Raw genomic sequence first — 17,723 nt, 5'->3', positions numbered from 1 at the left:
GTAGGCATTACTTTGCAGCGTCCCTTCGGTCCCTAGCTGCAACCCTTTTCATTCTTTTTACTGTACCTCCGTTCATATTCTGTCTTCCATCTTTCTTTCCTTCCTCTCCTAATAGTTGATTCATAGGGAAACTGCGAGGTTTTCCTCCTGCTACATTTCTGAAGCCTTTTTACTCTCAATTTCCCTTTCAGCGCTGAATGACCTCACTATAGGTCCCAGCGCTTGGCCTCTAGCCTAAATTTTACATTCCATTCCGTCACTCCTTATGGCAGATAATTGTGGTTGCGTAACTTCGTGTGATATGACGGGTTTTCCAAACAAAGCCACCGTTACTGATAACAAATCATAAATGGCTGTTTTTTTTCACGCACAGCAGATACGAAACACGCAGTGCTTGTCGCTCGTTAAAATTCCTTGCATTCGTTCATGCTGGAAGGGCTGATTGTATTAGGCGTATTTTTTCTTCTCCATACAAGAGCTTTTCTGAGTATATAAAGGGTGTGTATACATAGACGTATTCTTCACAGGAATTCTTGCATCACCCGTCAGGCCACAACTTCGCACATTTCCTTGTGGCTGCGGGTAATTCTCATGTTGTGCTATGCTCTGCTTTGGAATTCCCATCCTGCTTCCGTTACTCCTGAAGTATAAAAACTGTTCTTTAATGTCATCACTTTTTTTTTTTTTTTCGCTCTGTAGGGAAGTCTTGGTTTGCTGTCCAACAGACCATCACATCAAACAAATAATGTTGTTACTCCCTATTTAAGGAAGTTGCTCTAACAATTTTCCCACATTCTTTGTAAGTAAATTGTCCCTGATCTCTCTCTGAAGGCTAAAATAATAAGAGCATTCGAGGATTCATTCACTAACCATGTTCAGAGAATTGACTGATTTCGTGGCGAGACGGAACTGCGATCATGGGGACCCTGTTTAGTCAAGGGGTGTTCTAAAATGTCCGTAGTCAGTCTCCCGAGGATGATTTAGACGGGTTTCTTCATCCCTAGAGAATAGGATGTATCCGTTTTGTGTGTGTTTATGAATGCATAATTCATGCATGTGGTTAAAATATCTAGAAAGAAGAAGTAGTATATCTTAGTTTAACCAGACCACTGAGCTGATTAACAGCTCTCCCAGGGCTGCCCCGAAGGATTAGACTTATTTTACGTGGCTAAGAACCAACTGGTTACCTAGCAACGGGACCTACAGCTTATTGTGGAATCCGAACCACGTTATGACGAGAAATGAATTTCTATCACCAGAAATAAATTCCTCTAATTCTTCATTGGCCAGTCGGAGAGTCGAACGCTGGGCCAACAGCGTGCTAGCCGAGAGCTCTACCCACCCCTCCAATAAAGAACTCTAAAAGAGTTGTGTATACATACGAATATAATGATGTTACACACAGGTAAAACTTGTCATAAACACACATTGGCAGCTTATCCCGCACGCACCACAAACAGGTTGAGTGTAAATCAACATCTTATTGGTGGTCCTTACTAGTGCTTTGTATGATTATCCAGAATTCGCCATAGATTCGTTCTCCACTTACGGCCACTACTTGTTTCCAACAGTTTTGTGATATGTATGCAATAAGTTTCCGACGTGTTTCTAATATATGTAATAAGTTTTCGACTTGTTTGTGATATGTGTGTAATAAGCTTCCAACATATTTGTGGTATGTATGTAATAAGTTTCTGATATGCTTGTGATATGTATGTAATAAGTTTTCGACTTGTTTGTGATATGTATGCAATAAGTTTCCAACATGTTTGTGATATGTATGCAATAGGTTTCCGACATGTTGGGGATATGATGCAATGAGTTTCCAAAATGTCCGTGATATGTATGCGATAAGTTTCCTACATTTTAACTGCAGTGTGGTCGCACCCTAACGGGAGCTTTTGCATGTTGTTCAACACTTCCCTTGAGCTAATGAGACAAGTTGGAAAATGTTGGCATAGTTGCAAATATACGTATGTATATATAGCTGTGGATCATTTAACCGTTACAAGTCAAAAAGCACAACATTCAAATATTTACTTACCTTTTGAATATGAATCTGAATAAAAGATTCGATGCTTGACATTATTAAAATACTTCTAAGTGTTAAGTATTTTATATCTATATATATATATATATATATATATATATATATATATATATATATATATATATATATATATATATATATATACATATATATATATATATATATATATATATATATATATATATATATATATATATATGTATGTATGTGTAATATATATATAATACACATTATATATATACATACATATAATATAATATACATATACTTGCATATATATATGTGTATGTATATACGTATGTTAGTGTGTGTTTGTGCTAGCTCTTTTGTGTTGGTGACGTTGCAAGGTTTGTGTGTCACAGCCACTTAAATAAAGAAAAGAAATCCACTAATGACCAGAGCGATTATTCCTAATCTTTCTCCATTAGTCATATTATTTTTCCGCCTCGCCCATTGTCTCTCCTTCAGCAGCTTTGCCCTCCTTTTTTCAAGCAAAAACAACGAGAAAAACAACAACGAACAACTAAAATAAATAATCAGACCAACAATTCGGTGGATGACAAAATTCCAAATTGCTTTCCAGGAACAATTTTCTTGTAAAGTGATTTCTGGAACAATGGTCTCTGGAATTCACAAGCAAAATGAATTCATTCAGCCCATTCCCCCCCTCCCCCCTCCAACAAAAAAAAGCACTCATGTTAATATACATATATTTTCGAATTCCCCAAGGATCAAATTAATTATGCGCCCATTTAATAATCAGAAAAACTATTTGTTCCGTAATGAAAAAACAAAAGAATTCTGTCAACTTTTTTTCCCCCCTCCCGTTTTTATGCATATTTACTCTCGTTCCGGCTTAGGCCACAGATGGCGCTGATGGTGTTGTTTCCTTCTCTCTTTTTGTTTTCGAAGTCAACATTTTCTCAATTTGACGGTTTTGGGGGAGAGAGTTTTGTGTGTGGGGGCATAGGTTGACCTCACGAAATATTGGAGATCAGGGGAATCACGGGAAACCAAAGCAGAGAGAATTCCAAAGCCAGGGAATTGAGGGAGGAAATAACGGTCACTTAACCGGATATTGGTCATTTCCCGTGAAACAAGAGAAATGTGTTAATGGATTTTCCCTCATAGGTGTTGTCACACTAGCCTCTAGAAAGGAGGCCGGTTGGATGACTTAGGGAACACAGAGGGTGCCAGAGAATTCCACATTCTGAGTAAGAATTAAGGAACACTGGGGGTTTCAGGGAATCCACATTCTGAGTGAGACTTGGGAACTCAGAGGGTGTTAGAGAATTCCTCATTCTGAGTGAGACTTATGGAATACAAAGGGTGTCAGAGAATTCCACATTCTGAGTAAGAATTAGGAAACACAGAGAATGTCAGAGAATCCACATCCTGAGTGAGAATTAGGGAACACAGAGGAAGTCGGAGAATTCCACCCTGAGTGAGAATTATGGAACACAGAGGGTGTCAGAGAATCCACATTCTGAGTGAGAATTAGGGAACACAGAGGAAGTCAGATAATACCACTCTGAATAAAACTAAAGGAATACAAGAGGTGTCGAGCTCTCGGCTAGCACGCTGTTGGCTCAGCGTTCGACTCTCCGACTGGCCAATGAAGAATTAGAGGAATTTATTTCTGGTGATAGAAATTCATTTCTCGTCATAATGTGGTTCGGATTCCACAATAAGCTGTAGGTCCGGCTAGGTAGCCAGTTGGTTCTTAGCCACGTAAAATAAGTCTAATCCTTCGGGCCAGCCCTGGGAGAGCTGTTAATCAGCTCAGTGGTCTGGTAAAACTAAGATAAACTTAACAAGAGGTGCCTGAGAATGCCACATTCTGAGTAAACGAAAGACTTTAAAACTGGTCGATGGTAATAACGTCTTATTCCTGATCCCCGACAGATGGTACCGCAACGGACAGCTGGTGTCGAATGCCAATGTGACGCAGCTGGTCATCGAGCAGGTCACCAAGGACAGCCTCTACGAGGACATCGCCTGCGAGGTCTCCAATGAGGTCGGGTCCTCCAAGAAGATGACGAGGCTAATCATTCACTGTGAGTTTTCTTTTTTTCTTTTTTTTTTTTTGAGCTAGTTGTCTATCTGTCTATCTATCGATTTATATCACTCTATGAACCCGTGAGTGTTTGTAGCTGTCTGTCTGTCTATATTTATCTGTCAGTGTTTGTCTGTCACTGAATGTACCTGTGAGTTTTTGTATCCATCTGTCTATCTCTCTATTTCTATCTATCTGTCTATCGTAGAATGTACCTCTGAGTTTTTGTATTTATCTCTCTATCCATCTATCGTTGATTGTACTTGTGAGTTTTTGTAGCTATCCATCTATTTATTTTTCTATTTATCTATCTATCGTTGAGTGTACCTGCAGTATGAGTTTTTGTAGCCATCTGTTTATCTCTCTATTTCTATCTATCTCTAGAATCTGAGTTTTGTATTTATCATCTATCGTTGAATGTATCTGTGAGCTTTTGCATCTGTCTATCTATTTATCTATCTATCGTTGAATGTACTTGTGAGTTTTTGTAGATATCATTCTATTTATTTTTCTATTTGTCTATCTATCGTTGAGTGTACCTGTGAGTTTTTGTAGCTATCTATCTGTCTATCGTTGAGTGTATCTGTGAGTTTTGTATCTATCCATCTATTTATCTATTTATCGTTGAATGTACTCGTGAGTTTTTGTAGCTATCTATTTATTTTTCTATTTATCTATCTATCGTTGAGTGTACCTATGAGTTTTTGTAGCTATCTCTCTATTTATCTATCTATTTATCTATCTATCGTTGAATGTACTTGTGAGTGTGTGTACCTGTCTCTCTATTTATTTTTCTATTTTTATCTATCTATCGTTAATGTACTAGTGAGTTTTTGTAGCTATCTGTCTATCTATCTATCTATCTATCTGTCTATCGTTGAATGTAACCGTGAGATTTTGTAGCTGTCTGTCTGTCTGTGTTTATCTGTCTATATCCTTCTATCACTGAGTGTACCTGTGAGATTTAGGAGCTGTCAAGCTGTCTATCCATATTTATCTCCTACTCGTATGTCTTTGAATGTACCTGTGAGTCTTTGTGTAATCGTTCACATGCTGTTTTGTTTGAATCTCTCTCTCTCTCTCTCTCTCTCTCTCTCTCTCTCTCTCTCTCTCTCTCTCTCTCTCTCTCTCTCTCTTTCTGTGTGTAAGTTAAACAAAAAATTCCAGTTACATTTCCAAATCATTCCAAAAAAAAAAAAAAATTAATATTAAACTGTTGTCAATTCCCGAACACTTACTATAAACTGTTGTCAATTCCCGAACCCATACTATAAACTATTGTCAATTCCCGGACCCTTACTGTAAACTGTAGTCAATTCCCGAACCCCTACTATAAACCATTGTCAATTGCCGGACCCTTACTATAAACTGTTGTCAATTCCCGGACCCTTACTATAACTGTTGTTAATTCCCGGGCCCTTACTATAAATCTGTCAATTCCCGAACCCCGCCTATAAACTGTTGTCAATTCCCGAACCCTTACTATGAACTGTTGTCAATTCCCGAACCCATACTGTAAACTATTGTCAATTCCCGAACCCTTACTATAAACCATTGCCAATTCTCGGACTCTTACTATAAACTGTTGTCAATTCCCGGACCCTTACTATAAACTGTTGTTAATTCCCGGACCCTTACTATAAATCTGTCAATTCCCGAACCCCGCCTAAAACTGTTGTCAATTCCCGAACCCTTACTATAAACTGTTGTCAATTCCCGAACCCTTACTATAAACTGTTGTCAGTTCCCGAACCCTTTGTTAACCTGATGTGAAAGTTTAATCTTATGATTTTTCTTTCTTAAATGGTTATCTGTATCATTCATTACACGCACGAAAATGAAATAAGAAGCGTAATTGCCGTTATTAACAATGGCAGTGAGGAAGGAAAGTTTCGGCCTTAATTACATGCAATGTATGTTATTAATAATGTACAATGACAAGCGCATAACACTCGCTCATTACGACGGAGATACGAAGGCTGTTGTTCAAGGTTTTAAACCAAATTTTAAATACAAACTCTCTTTCCGTACAATAGGCGAGTGTCGTGCTTCAACAAAATCCAGCTTGGTTTTAGTTTTTTTATTTATTTATTTATTTATTTATTTCATTTTTGTAAAATGCAGAATTGAGCGAAGTCAGCGGATAAAAGTAACAAAGACCTTCACTCAGTACGATAGACGTATGAAGGCTGTTACTGAAGGCTTTAGACAAAAATCTTTTTCAAGAAAATTGTTGAAGTCAAAACTCTGCTGAAGTCAGTTTTTATTATATTTTATTTCCAGGAGTAAAATTCAGAATTGAGCGAAGTCAGTAGAGTCAATTATGACCATCATTCATTACGTTTAGATGTATGAAGGCTGTGAAGTCTGTTACTAAATTCTTTGCCGAAATTAGACGCCAATCACGGATTTAAGAATGTCTTTGCGAACGTCGTATCTTCAGTAAAATGTGGGATCAAGGGAAGACAGCTGATGATGACCATTATGGGATTTAGACTCATTTTCTAACTGAATTACGGTCTGCGATATGTAGACATTACGCTCTGGTTCTGTGGCATAAATATCAAGCAAGAAGCTTAGCCTGGTTAACTTACAAGCGTTCAAGACATTAAAAGACAGAGAATCCCTCAAAACTGATTGCCGATGCTGAAATCTTTATGTTAATCACCCCGTAGGAGGGTAGTGCCGTCAGCGCACCTCACGCTGTGCCCTGTAGGTATTACTTGAGGTTCTTTGCAGCGTCCCTTCTGCCCCAGTTGCAACCCATTTGATTCCTTTAACTATACCTCCTTTCATATTCCCACCCTCTCCTAACAGTTGTTTCGTAGCTCAAGTACGAGGTCTTCCTCCTGTTACTTATCTCAAATCTTTTTTTACTTTCAGTTTCCCTTTCAGCGCCAAATGACCTCATATGCCCCAGCGCTTGGCCTAAATTTCACTTTCCAATCTTTTTATGATAATCAGGGGTGAAATTATTATAGTAAAGCAGTTGTTTTATTCTATTCTGTTTTGTTGCAGTTTGTAAAATTCAGCAACAGTTCCCGCCTATCGATATTACGTATAGTGAATAATGAATGTTGATTACATAGCTTTTATTTTCTTCGTTACTGTAGCTCACGAAATTCGACGTTTTAGTAATTTATTGATTGATAGTAAGTTAACTGGCGTTACTTTCTGAATGCACTGCGTAATATTGTTAATATTGTTAACAGCTGTCATGTCAGGAAAGAATGGACGATTGATTAAGTTACCCATCCAACGCAAAGAAAACGGGATTGGGTTACTCGCTAATAAGTACACTGAATACTGACTTTCCTACAAAGCACAATGTCATTCTTTCACAAAGACTGGGTTAGAAGAGTTTTATCAGTGAAGAAATATTAATATTCTAATCTAGGGACATCAAATTAGAGGCCTGGATTGCCCTGCAGTTTAATGAATTATTACCGCGGGTTCTAAATGGTCCGTAAAAACGTTCCAATGAGGGCCCCGTCTGTGCCTGGGATATTAGCAGTTAGTTCAGTCCATGACTGTTATTACCTGATAACGGACGAGTCCTTACTAATGGAAACTGTTATTGAATCAAGGCCTTTGTCTCTGGCATTATGAATGTCATTCTTTAATGCAGACTAGCTCTTACGTGATGATTTTAACAAAGAAATTAATTCTTTTTTCTAAATATCCGTTTTGAAAAAATTGACGAAAATCATGACGCCTTGAATTAAATTTATATTTTTATTGCTGTAAAATTAGTTTGCCTTTTTTTTTTTTTGTAATTTGTGTCCTCGCTTGTCTTGTCGCTCGACATTACAAAAGAATTCGATACTTTAGTCCTTAATGTTATCAGATTCCATGATAATATGTTTCTGTTGTAAGAAAAAACCATGTGATTACACGGACACACACTATATATACATGTATGTGTGTGTATGTATATATATATATATATATATATATATATATATATATATATTAATATATATATATACATATATATATATATATATATATATATATATATATATATATATATATATATATATATATATATATATGTGTGTGTGTGTGTGTGTGTGTGTGTGTGTGTTTATGTAGTATTACAGAGATAGAGAGAGGGATACGAGCCTCGTCTAAAGAGCAAGAAGACTGGCATTCGAATCTTCACTATATTTCTGTTTACCCAAGTAGTGAATTGTGTAATCTAGTAGTTACCCAACTTCTGTGGGTCGCAGCTAGTGTGGAGAAGGGGAACGGCTAACAATCTTGTCCTAAAAGTTACCTCTCTCTCTCTCTCTCTCTCTCTCTCTCTCTCTCTCTCTCTCTCTCTCTCTCTCTCTCTCTCTCTCTCTCTAATAGCTTCGCCACTGTTAGAATGTACGATATACTCGTATTAACGGTGCAGAGTGAATTATCTATATTGTTGTGCAGATACTCTAGTTTGCTGTCATACATTATAATAATAATAATAATAATAATAATAATAATAATAATAATAATAATAATAATAATAATAGCTGAATTCACAAGACAGAGAACTCTGGGGAAGAATGAGTTCCCTGTCTAAAATAAATATTAAGATTAATAACAGTTTTAGTTTAAAAATTTTTTTTAAAAATGCAGTCAAACATGGCAGCTGGTCCATGTTTGTCCAGCGGGAATGATAAACCCCAGTTTGTGCGTTTTATGTATCCCCCCCCCTCCCACATAACCCCAACACCCCTACGGGAGGGGAATATAGACCTTGTCACAAGCTATGGCCGCCAAAAACATTGGTTTATCGGTAGGGCAGGCGGGAATTTTGATAATAAAAAATTTTTATTTTTAAACCTCGGGGTAGAAGCAAGGTGAATAGATTCTTGTTAAGTAGTTTTTATTATTATGTTATTATTATTCAGAAAATGAACCCTTTTCGTGTGGAACAAGCCACAGGGGCCATTGACTTGAAATTCAAGCTTCCATAGAATAAGGTGCTCGTTTGAAAGAAGTTACAGTAGGTCATAGGAAATACAGAAAGAAGAGTTATCAGCTATTAGAAAAAATAAATTAACAAATTAATAAATAAATAGAGGTAAAAATGTAAATAAATTATTAGAATACCAGAAGAATTACTTTATGGTAGTCATGTATTGTCATCTTCGCCTGAAAGTTTGAGATTTCAGTTGCGCAACATCCTCGGGGAGGCTGTTCCATAGTCTGGCAGTGTGAGGAAAAATGACCTATTCATTATGTAAGAAAAACAGAATTCTGTATTAGGATTAAATTAACAACGCGTGTTGAATAAAAAGTTGATGTATTTAAGCAACATAATCCAAGCCATGTCTGTACTTGTGACGCGGGCGACGCATAGACCCAAAAACTACTTTTTTTTATGTTTGATTGGTTTCTATCAAACTGTCGTCGCAAAAAGAAAGGCCATCGACAACGAGGCTTGCACGAACGATATCTGCCTTCATGCTCAAGGAGAGGCACCTCTGATCTCAGGGATGGCCTTGCAACATCACACTCTTTGTAGTTTTTGTTTCCGAAATCTTTGGTTACTTTCTTAGCTTGTGTTTTGTCTTTTTTCTTCTGTAAGGGGGTAGTGCCGTCAGCGCACCTCATGCGGTGCACTGTAGGCATAACTTATGGTTCTTTGCATCGTCCCTTCGGCCCCCAGCTGCAACCTCTTTCATTTCTTTTACTGTACCTCCGTTCATATTCTGTTTCCTCCATCTTGCTTTCCTTAATCCTCTCATAGCAAATGTTTCAATATTATTTTCAGCACTGAGTGACCTCATAGGTCCCAGCGCTTGGCCTCTGGCCTAAATTATATTCGAATTTCAAGTCTTGTTTTCATAAGACTTATCAGTGCCCTGTTTTGCAGTCCATAGTAACTGAGATTTTTATGGTGCATTCTTCATCGAAGCTCACTGGTTATTGTGTATTTTGAAACATGCTGATTCAGTTTAGGATCTCAGAAAAGGTAGCGAGTCGGAGTTGAGTTCAAAAGTCAACGAAATACAACAGATTTTTTTTTTTCGAGTAACCAAGTAGAGTAGTTATCACGCTATTTTTCCTTCGCTGGCTCACAGCAGCCGACACAGGTATAATTAGAAAATACGAGGCACTTTATCTAGACGAGATTTATTGTCTTTGACAAAACTCGGGATTAAAATTCGTTTCAATTTACGAGGGCGTAACAAATGCGACTGATGACCGGATTGGGTGCGTTTCTGCTACTGAAAATAAGGAATTGGGTGCGCTTCCGCCACAAAAATAAGGAATTGGGTGCGTTTCTGCTACTGAAAACAAGGAATTGGGTGCGTTTCTGCTACTAAAAATAAGGAATTGGGTGCGTTTCTGCTACTGAAAACAAGGAATTGGGTGCGTTTCTGCTACTGAAAACAAGGAATTGGGTGCTTTTCTACTACTGAAAATAAGGAACTGGGTGCGTTTCTGCTGTTTCTGAAAATAAGGAATTGGGTGCGTTTTTGCTACTGAAAATAAGGAATTGGGCGCGTTTCTGCTACTGAAAATAAGGAATTGGGTGCGTTTCTGTTACTGAAATAAGGAATTGGGTGCGTTTCTGCTACTGAAATAAGGAATTGGGTGCGTTTCTGCTACTGAAATAAGGAATTGGGTGCGTTTCTGCTGTTTCTGAAAATATGGAATTGGGTGCGTTGCTGCTACTGAAATACAAGGTGGGTGCGTTTCTGCTTCTGAAATAAGGAATTTTGTGCGTTGTTGCTACTGAAATAAGGAATTGGGTGCATTTCTGCTGCTGAAATAAGGAATTGGGTGCGTTTCTGCTACTGAAAACAAGGAATTGGGTGCGTTTCTGCTACTGGAAATAAGGAATTGGTGCGTTTCTGCTACTAAAAATATGGAATTGGGTGCGTTTCTGCTACTGAAATAAGGAATTGGGTGCGTTTCTGCTGCTGACAATAAGGAATTGGGTGCGTTTCTGCTGCTGAAATAAGGAATTGGGTGCGTTTCTGCTGCTGAAACAAGGAATTGGGTGCGTTTCCGCCACTGAAATAAGGAACTGAAAGAATGGCTGTAATGTGCCACTATCAGTTACAGCGGAAATACTGTGTCTATTATTACATATCATTAAGACTACTTAACAACACTTAGGAAAAGCCTTTGGAAAAGCTTTTTTCTTTGGAAGCGTAGATTTCAAGTCAGTGGTAAATGGTCCAGGTCCAGTCTAATAATAATAATAATAATAATTAATAATAATAATAATAATAATAATAATCTAGTAAACCTTTCGGTCACGTGATCTGATGAGGTGATATTCATACAATGGCCCGTCATTGCATGATTAAATTGTCCTTAACTTTCCAGTCATTTTCCAGGTGCAACACTTGAATAAGTCCCAAGGCCGTTTGTGTTTTTATGAAAGAAAACCCTCTGGAATTACCGTCATTTATGGCGAAATGAAAGTCCCCAATTTTCGTTCGCGAGTGGCGCATGTGTTAATGACTTCAGCGTTGCCACCCTTCGTGTGTTACTAGAACTGGGACTAGAATGTACAATTTAGGCCTCAAGCCAAGCGCTGGGGCCCATGAGGTCATTCAGCGCTGGAAATAATGTTGAAACAATTGTTAGGGGAGGTTTAAGGAAAGTAAGATGGAAGAAAGAGAGTGCGAGCGGATGTTCAATAAAACGAATAACAGAGGTTGCAGGTAGGGGCCGAGGTGACGCTGCAAAGAACGTTAAGCAACGCCCACATGAGGCGCACTGTCGGCAATACAATCCTGCGGGATTCGTCAGTTCCTCGACGTCATCAAATCTAGCTTCAGGAATCTGAAATGCTGAAATGCACTTACTGTAGCTCATGTGACACCATATGCATCTTCCGTCGATAACTAATATGGTACCTTTTCTATTCCAAATGAACTGCAAAAGTTCATCGTTGGACCTTCTGTCGGTGTTCAGTGCCTGATGAATTATGCGGGTCTCTGGCGGCCTTTTCTGAAATTCATGGTATGTGGTGAATCAGCAGAAGACCGGTGAAATATTAATTTCCATTTACTGCCGCAAAGGCGGTTCCAAGTTCGTAGCAGCGTCCCATATCTGATGCACATTTGTTAAGCATGTATATATATACTTATATATATATATATATATATATATATATATATATATATATATATATATATATATATATATATATATATACATTTATAGATTTTGTTCAATGCCCATTGTTGGACGTTGGGGTGCTGGGACTGGTAGCGCGGACACAAAGAAACGCTTCGAATACTGATTAAAAAGTCATAGAGAAATAATTCACTGTTTTTCTCTTTATATAACACACCGATTTTTAAATAGCACAGCGTTTTTGTAGTTAAACGGTTTTTTAATAAAACAGGGTCTTTTTAAAAATACAACAGCTTTTTCAAATAACAGTTTTTTAGATAAAACAGAGAGAGAGAGAGAGAGAGAGAGAGAGAGAGAGAGAGAGAGAGAGAGGTGAGCAGCAATCAAGCACATTTTTGAGTCAGCCTTCTTCTTGAATACGAATGACAAAGATAAAACCAGATAGTATCTTGCAGAGAGAGAGAGAGAGAGAGAGAGAGAGAGAGAGAGAGAGAGAGAGATCAGCAATAATCAAAGCACATTTTTGAGTCAGTCTTCTCCTTGAATAAGAATGAAAAAGAAAAATCCTGACTATCTTGCAAAGAGAGAGAGAGAGAGAGAGAGAGAGAGAGAGAGAGAGAGAGAGGTCAGCAGCAGCAATCACTAAACAAATGATAATGCCACAGTCATGAGAGAGAAAGCCAAAGGACCTCAGCAGTCCCGAGGATTTCCCCCAAAATACTTTTCGTCACTTTGTAAAAGGACGTGTTCACTAAACCATAAAATTACTGCCCTACGGACGTGTAGTGTAGCCATGCGCTGGGAAGTTCTTTACGACAGGTTTAGTTTTTATTGTGTATGTCATATATATATATATATATATATATATATATATATATATATATATATATATATATATATATATATATATAATTATATATATATATATATTATATATATATATACATATACACACATATACACACATATATATATAAATATATAATATATATATAATTATATATATATATATATATATATATATATATATATATATATATATTGTGTGTGTGTCTATGTGTGTGCTTGTAGAAGTCTTTTACTATAATCTGAGAGTACTGGTAAGAGTTAAACACGCAAAGGAAACATATTTTTTTTTTTGATCAAAACTGCTTCAACCTAAATGTATGTTAATACGTTACTTTTGTTTTATCCGTAATCTTTAGTCAGATTATATATATATATATATATATATATATATATATATATATATATATATATATATATATATATATATTATATATATATATATGTGTGTGTGTGTGTATTATATATATTCATGTATGTGTTTATGTGTGTGTGTGCATGTTCAGTGAGTTTGTGACTGTGATTAGTTCTCCATTTTCTTTATACGTGAAATAAACCACCAATCTTTTTATCCGTAAGATTAACATTACTCATATGTCTTGCAATTATTTTCTCTCAACTATCCATACAGGAAAAACTTCAAGTTCTGACAGCAATAAAAGATTAAATAATAGTCCCATTCTTAAGGTAAAACGAAGAAAGCTTTGAGAGTGAAAACTTTCAGAAATGGAGATCTAATTTTTTTTTTTGTCGAAAAAGTGAAGTACCGTACAGTCTTCGCGAGCGTTTCATTTGCTTATTGCAGCGAAATTTTTAACATAATGGTAATATGCAAATGATCCTTTTTCTTTTCTTTTGCAATCCCTGAATGGGTAAGGTTTTATTTGCAACTGTGAAATCGTCTGTATATTTTGAGTCATGTGTAATCTTCTTCTTCGTTTTAACGTACTTTTGTATATATATATATATATATATATATATATATATATATATATATATATATATATATATATATATATTATATATATATATATATATACATATATACAAATATATATATATATATATATATATATATATATATATATATATATATATATATATATATATATATATATATATATCCCACTTTTATGTAATCAGTTACTTTTGCATTGCATGTTCGTGTTAAGACATAAATACAAACACAAATAAGTATGCATATATAACATTTATACATAAACATTGTACATACAGAATTACATCATGATAATATCCACAGATGGACCATCGTTCCGCGCGCCACCCAGCGACCAGTACTCGGAAATAGGCGAGAACGCCACCCTGACCTGCGAGGTGGACTCCAGCCCGGACTCGACGATCGTCTGGATCAACCAGGACTCGCAGACGATAGTGGGCAAAGGACCCGAGTACCGGGTGGTCGTGAGCAGAGACACCCTGGGGTCATACTTGTGCATCGCCAAGGTCGACGGATTCCCGGAGATTTCAGCCACTGTCGGGATTTTCCTGAAGGTGAATTTTTGCATAGGGACGATTTATGAATTTCTTTTTGAACAGGCAGCACTTGCCTGTATGTATGAATGTGAGTGAAAACTTTGAATGATGTATAAATCTTTAATTCACTTTATCAAATTCAAGTTTATGGTAAGGAGAAGTGTGTGAGTGGAAAGCTCAGAGGCAGTCCATTATCGTCTGGTGAAAGTGTTTAGAAACTGCAGGCAAGTGAAAGTCTGGAAAATTTGTGTCGGAAGATTTGGTGACATTAAATTTTAGGGTCATATATTGTTTTAATCTCAGTGACATTGATGACTGCTGTTAAAATGGAGTTAGAAGGTAATTTTTTTTAGACTTTTAAGACAGCTGTCATGCTAATATGTGACAAGGAAAGATAAATTTGGTTCTCAGTAGGGGATTGTTGGACTAATCTCTTTCAATGGCCAGTGATATTTTGGAGTGAATTGTGTATGAAATAACATTTTTAAAAATTATCTGTCAACTTTGGTTAGTTCACAGAACTGCAAAATGAAGAGTAGTGTCTGTTTTCCAATTTCCACAATTTCGTGATACCCCTCATCCCAGCTTTGCTTTAATCCTGGATCACCTCAGGTCAAGTCCTGTGGATCAACAGAATTAAAGGAAATTATTTTTTCCCTTTTCCGTAAGGTCTACCTGATGTAAGATCCCAGGTAACCCGCTGAAGAATATCACTCCTTTTGCCTTTCCCTTCTTCCCTAAGGTCTACCTGAGGTAAGGTCCCAGGTAAACCTGCTAAAAAATAACACTCCTTTTTCCTTTTCCTTTTTCCCTAAGGTCTACCTGAGGTAAGGTCCCAGGTAAACCCGGTGAAGAATATCACACCTTTTTCATTTTCCTTTTTCCCCTAAGGTCTACCTGAGGTCAGGTTCCAGGTAAACCTGCTGAAGGATATCACACCTTTTTCCTTTTCCTTTTTCCCTAAGGTCTACCTGAGGTCAGGTCCCAGGTGAACCGGCTGAAGAATAACACTCCTTTTTCATTTTCCTTTTTTCCTAAAGTCTACCTGAGATCAGATTTGAGTAAATCTACTGAAGAATATCTCACCTTTTTCATTTTCCCTTTTCCCTAAGGTCTACCTGAGATCAGGTCCCAGGTAAGCCTGCCGAAGAATAACGCTCCTTTTTCCTTTTCCTTTCCCCTAGGGTCTATCTGAGGTAAGGTACCGGGTAAACCCGCTGAAGAATATCACTCCTTACTCCTTTCCCTTCTCCTCTAAGGTCTACCTGAGGTAAGGTCCCAGGTAAACCTGCTAAAGAATAACACTCCCTTTTCCTTTCCCATTTTTCTCTAAGGTCTACCTGAGGTCAGGTCCCAGGTAAACCCGCTGAAGAATATCACACCTTTTTCATTTTCCTTTTTCCTTAAGGTCTACCTGAGGGCAAGTCTCGGGTAAACCTGCTGAAGAATAACACTCATTTTTCATTTTCCTCCTTCCCTAAAGTCTACCTGAGATCAGGTCCCAGGTAAATATGCTGAAGAGTAACACCCCTTCTTTTCTGTTTATCCTTCAGGGTCCACCCCAAGTCAGGTCAGAAAGGCAGCAGTGGGGCGAACAGGGGGACACGGTCCTGGTGGAGTGTGTCATCACGGCAGCATCAGCCAGGTCTCTGACTGTGTCCTGGACGCATCATGGACAGGAGATTGACCTAGGTAGGTCATCCTCATTCATTTTGAGAAGTCTGTTTCTCGCTGGACTAGACTGAGAAGAGAGGAGTTTAAGAGATTGTTTGTATAAGTATGTGCTTACAGTCATGATAACATGACTTTTATATGCACATGTATCACAGGGAAAATGAAATACTGGGTATGAAACCTGTTAGCATGGGAAAAAATAGTCATAATATGGTAGCTGATGAGTACAAAAGTCCACTAAGTTGATGTCTGAAATGTTGAGGTATTACTGTATATCATAATATATTGAATATGCCTGTGTGACGTTATATATATATATATATATATATATATATATATATATATATATATATATATATATATATATATATATGTATGTATGTATGTATGTATGTATGTATATATACACTCACCTTTCTCCCTACACTTCGTACCTGGTCAGAGACGGGACGCTACGAGGTGATCCAGGACGTGACGACCAGAGGGATCCGTCACACTCTCGTCATAAGGAACGCCCAGCCGACGGACTTCGGAGCCTACAACTGCTCCGTTCAGAACGCGTACGGATCGGACGTACACGAAATCATCCTGATTAAGAAGAGTGAGTTGAAGATGTCTTTGCTGGAGTCCTACAGAACTCTGTATGTGATTAGTCTAGTTCTTGTGGCGTTGCTCGTCACACAAGTGATTCACTGTAATTTTTGTGTGAAGGATTTTTATGACAGTTATATTCTTATTGTAATGTGATTATATATATACATATATATATATATATATATATATATATATATATATATATATATATATATATATGTCTGTGTGTACATATATGAATATGAATAAAATATAATGTATATATGTATAAATATATATACACATATATATATATATATATATATATATATATATATATATATATATATATATATATACACACACTCACACACAGATATATACAGTATATACATATATATATATATATATATATATATATATATATATATATATATACATATATATGAGAGAGAGAGAGAGAGAGAGATAAATAGACAGACAGACAGACAGACAGACAGATACATACATACATACCTACATGCATACATACACACACACATACATACATACATAGAGAACATAAGGCCCAATGTTCGTTTGTATATCACACACGTGCACACGATGGAGAAGCCAAGATATACGACACATATACACACGGTTTTGGTTACCTTTCCACGCGAATCACATACATATGGGGGAAAATGTCCTTATACCAAATCCTTCGGGGATTCCTCTGATATAAATAGGATTGACAAGTGAGAAGCCATTGACTTCAAAGAATCTCTCTCTCTCTCTCTCTCTCTCTCTCTCTCTCTCTCTCTCTCTCTCTCTCTCTCTCTCTCTCTCTCTCAAAACAAGCAAGTAACGTGAGTAAATCTCTCTCTCTCTCTCTCTCTCTCTCTCAAAACAATTAAGTAACGTGAGTAAATCTCTCTCTCTCAAAACAAGCAAGTAACGTGA

General features: G+C 37.0%; 1 protein-coding gene across 1 annotated transcript in view; it reads left to right on the top strand.

The window, feature by feature from the left end:
* The window catches only part of LOC136836555 (irregular chiasm C-roughest protein-like), a 68,620-nt gene that overhangs the window by 45,834 nt on the left and 5,063 nt on the right, over nt 1-17,723 (top strand). The window contains exons 6-9 of the mRNA XM_067100999.1: nt 3,956-4,107; nt 14,302-14,552; nt 16,088-16,226; nt 16,651-16,809. Coding sequence (XP_066957100.1) covers nt 3,956-4,107; nt 14,302-14,552; nt 16,088-16,226; nt 16,651-16,809 — 701 coding nt within the window. The remainder of the gene's footprint in view (nt 1-3,955; nt 4,108-14,301; nt 14,553-16,087; nt 16,227-16,650; nt 16,810-17,723) is intronic.

This window comes from Macrobrachium rosenbergii, chromosome 56 (genome assembly GCF_040412425.1).
Source record: "Macrobrachium rosenbergii isolate ZJJX-2024 chromosome 56, ASM4041242v1, whole genome shotgun sequence".
In the NCBI taxonomy this organism is placed as follows: Eukaryota; Metazoa; Arthropoda; class Malacostraca; order Decapoda; family Palaemonidae; genus Macrobrachium; species Macrobrachium rosenbergii.
Note: the sequence above shows the minus strand (reverse complement) of the source record. Positions and strands in the feature narration are given on the sequence as shown.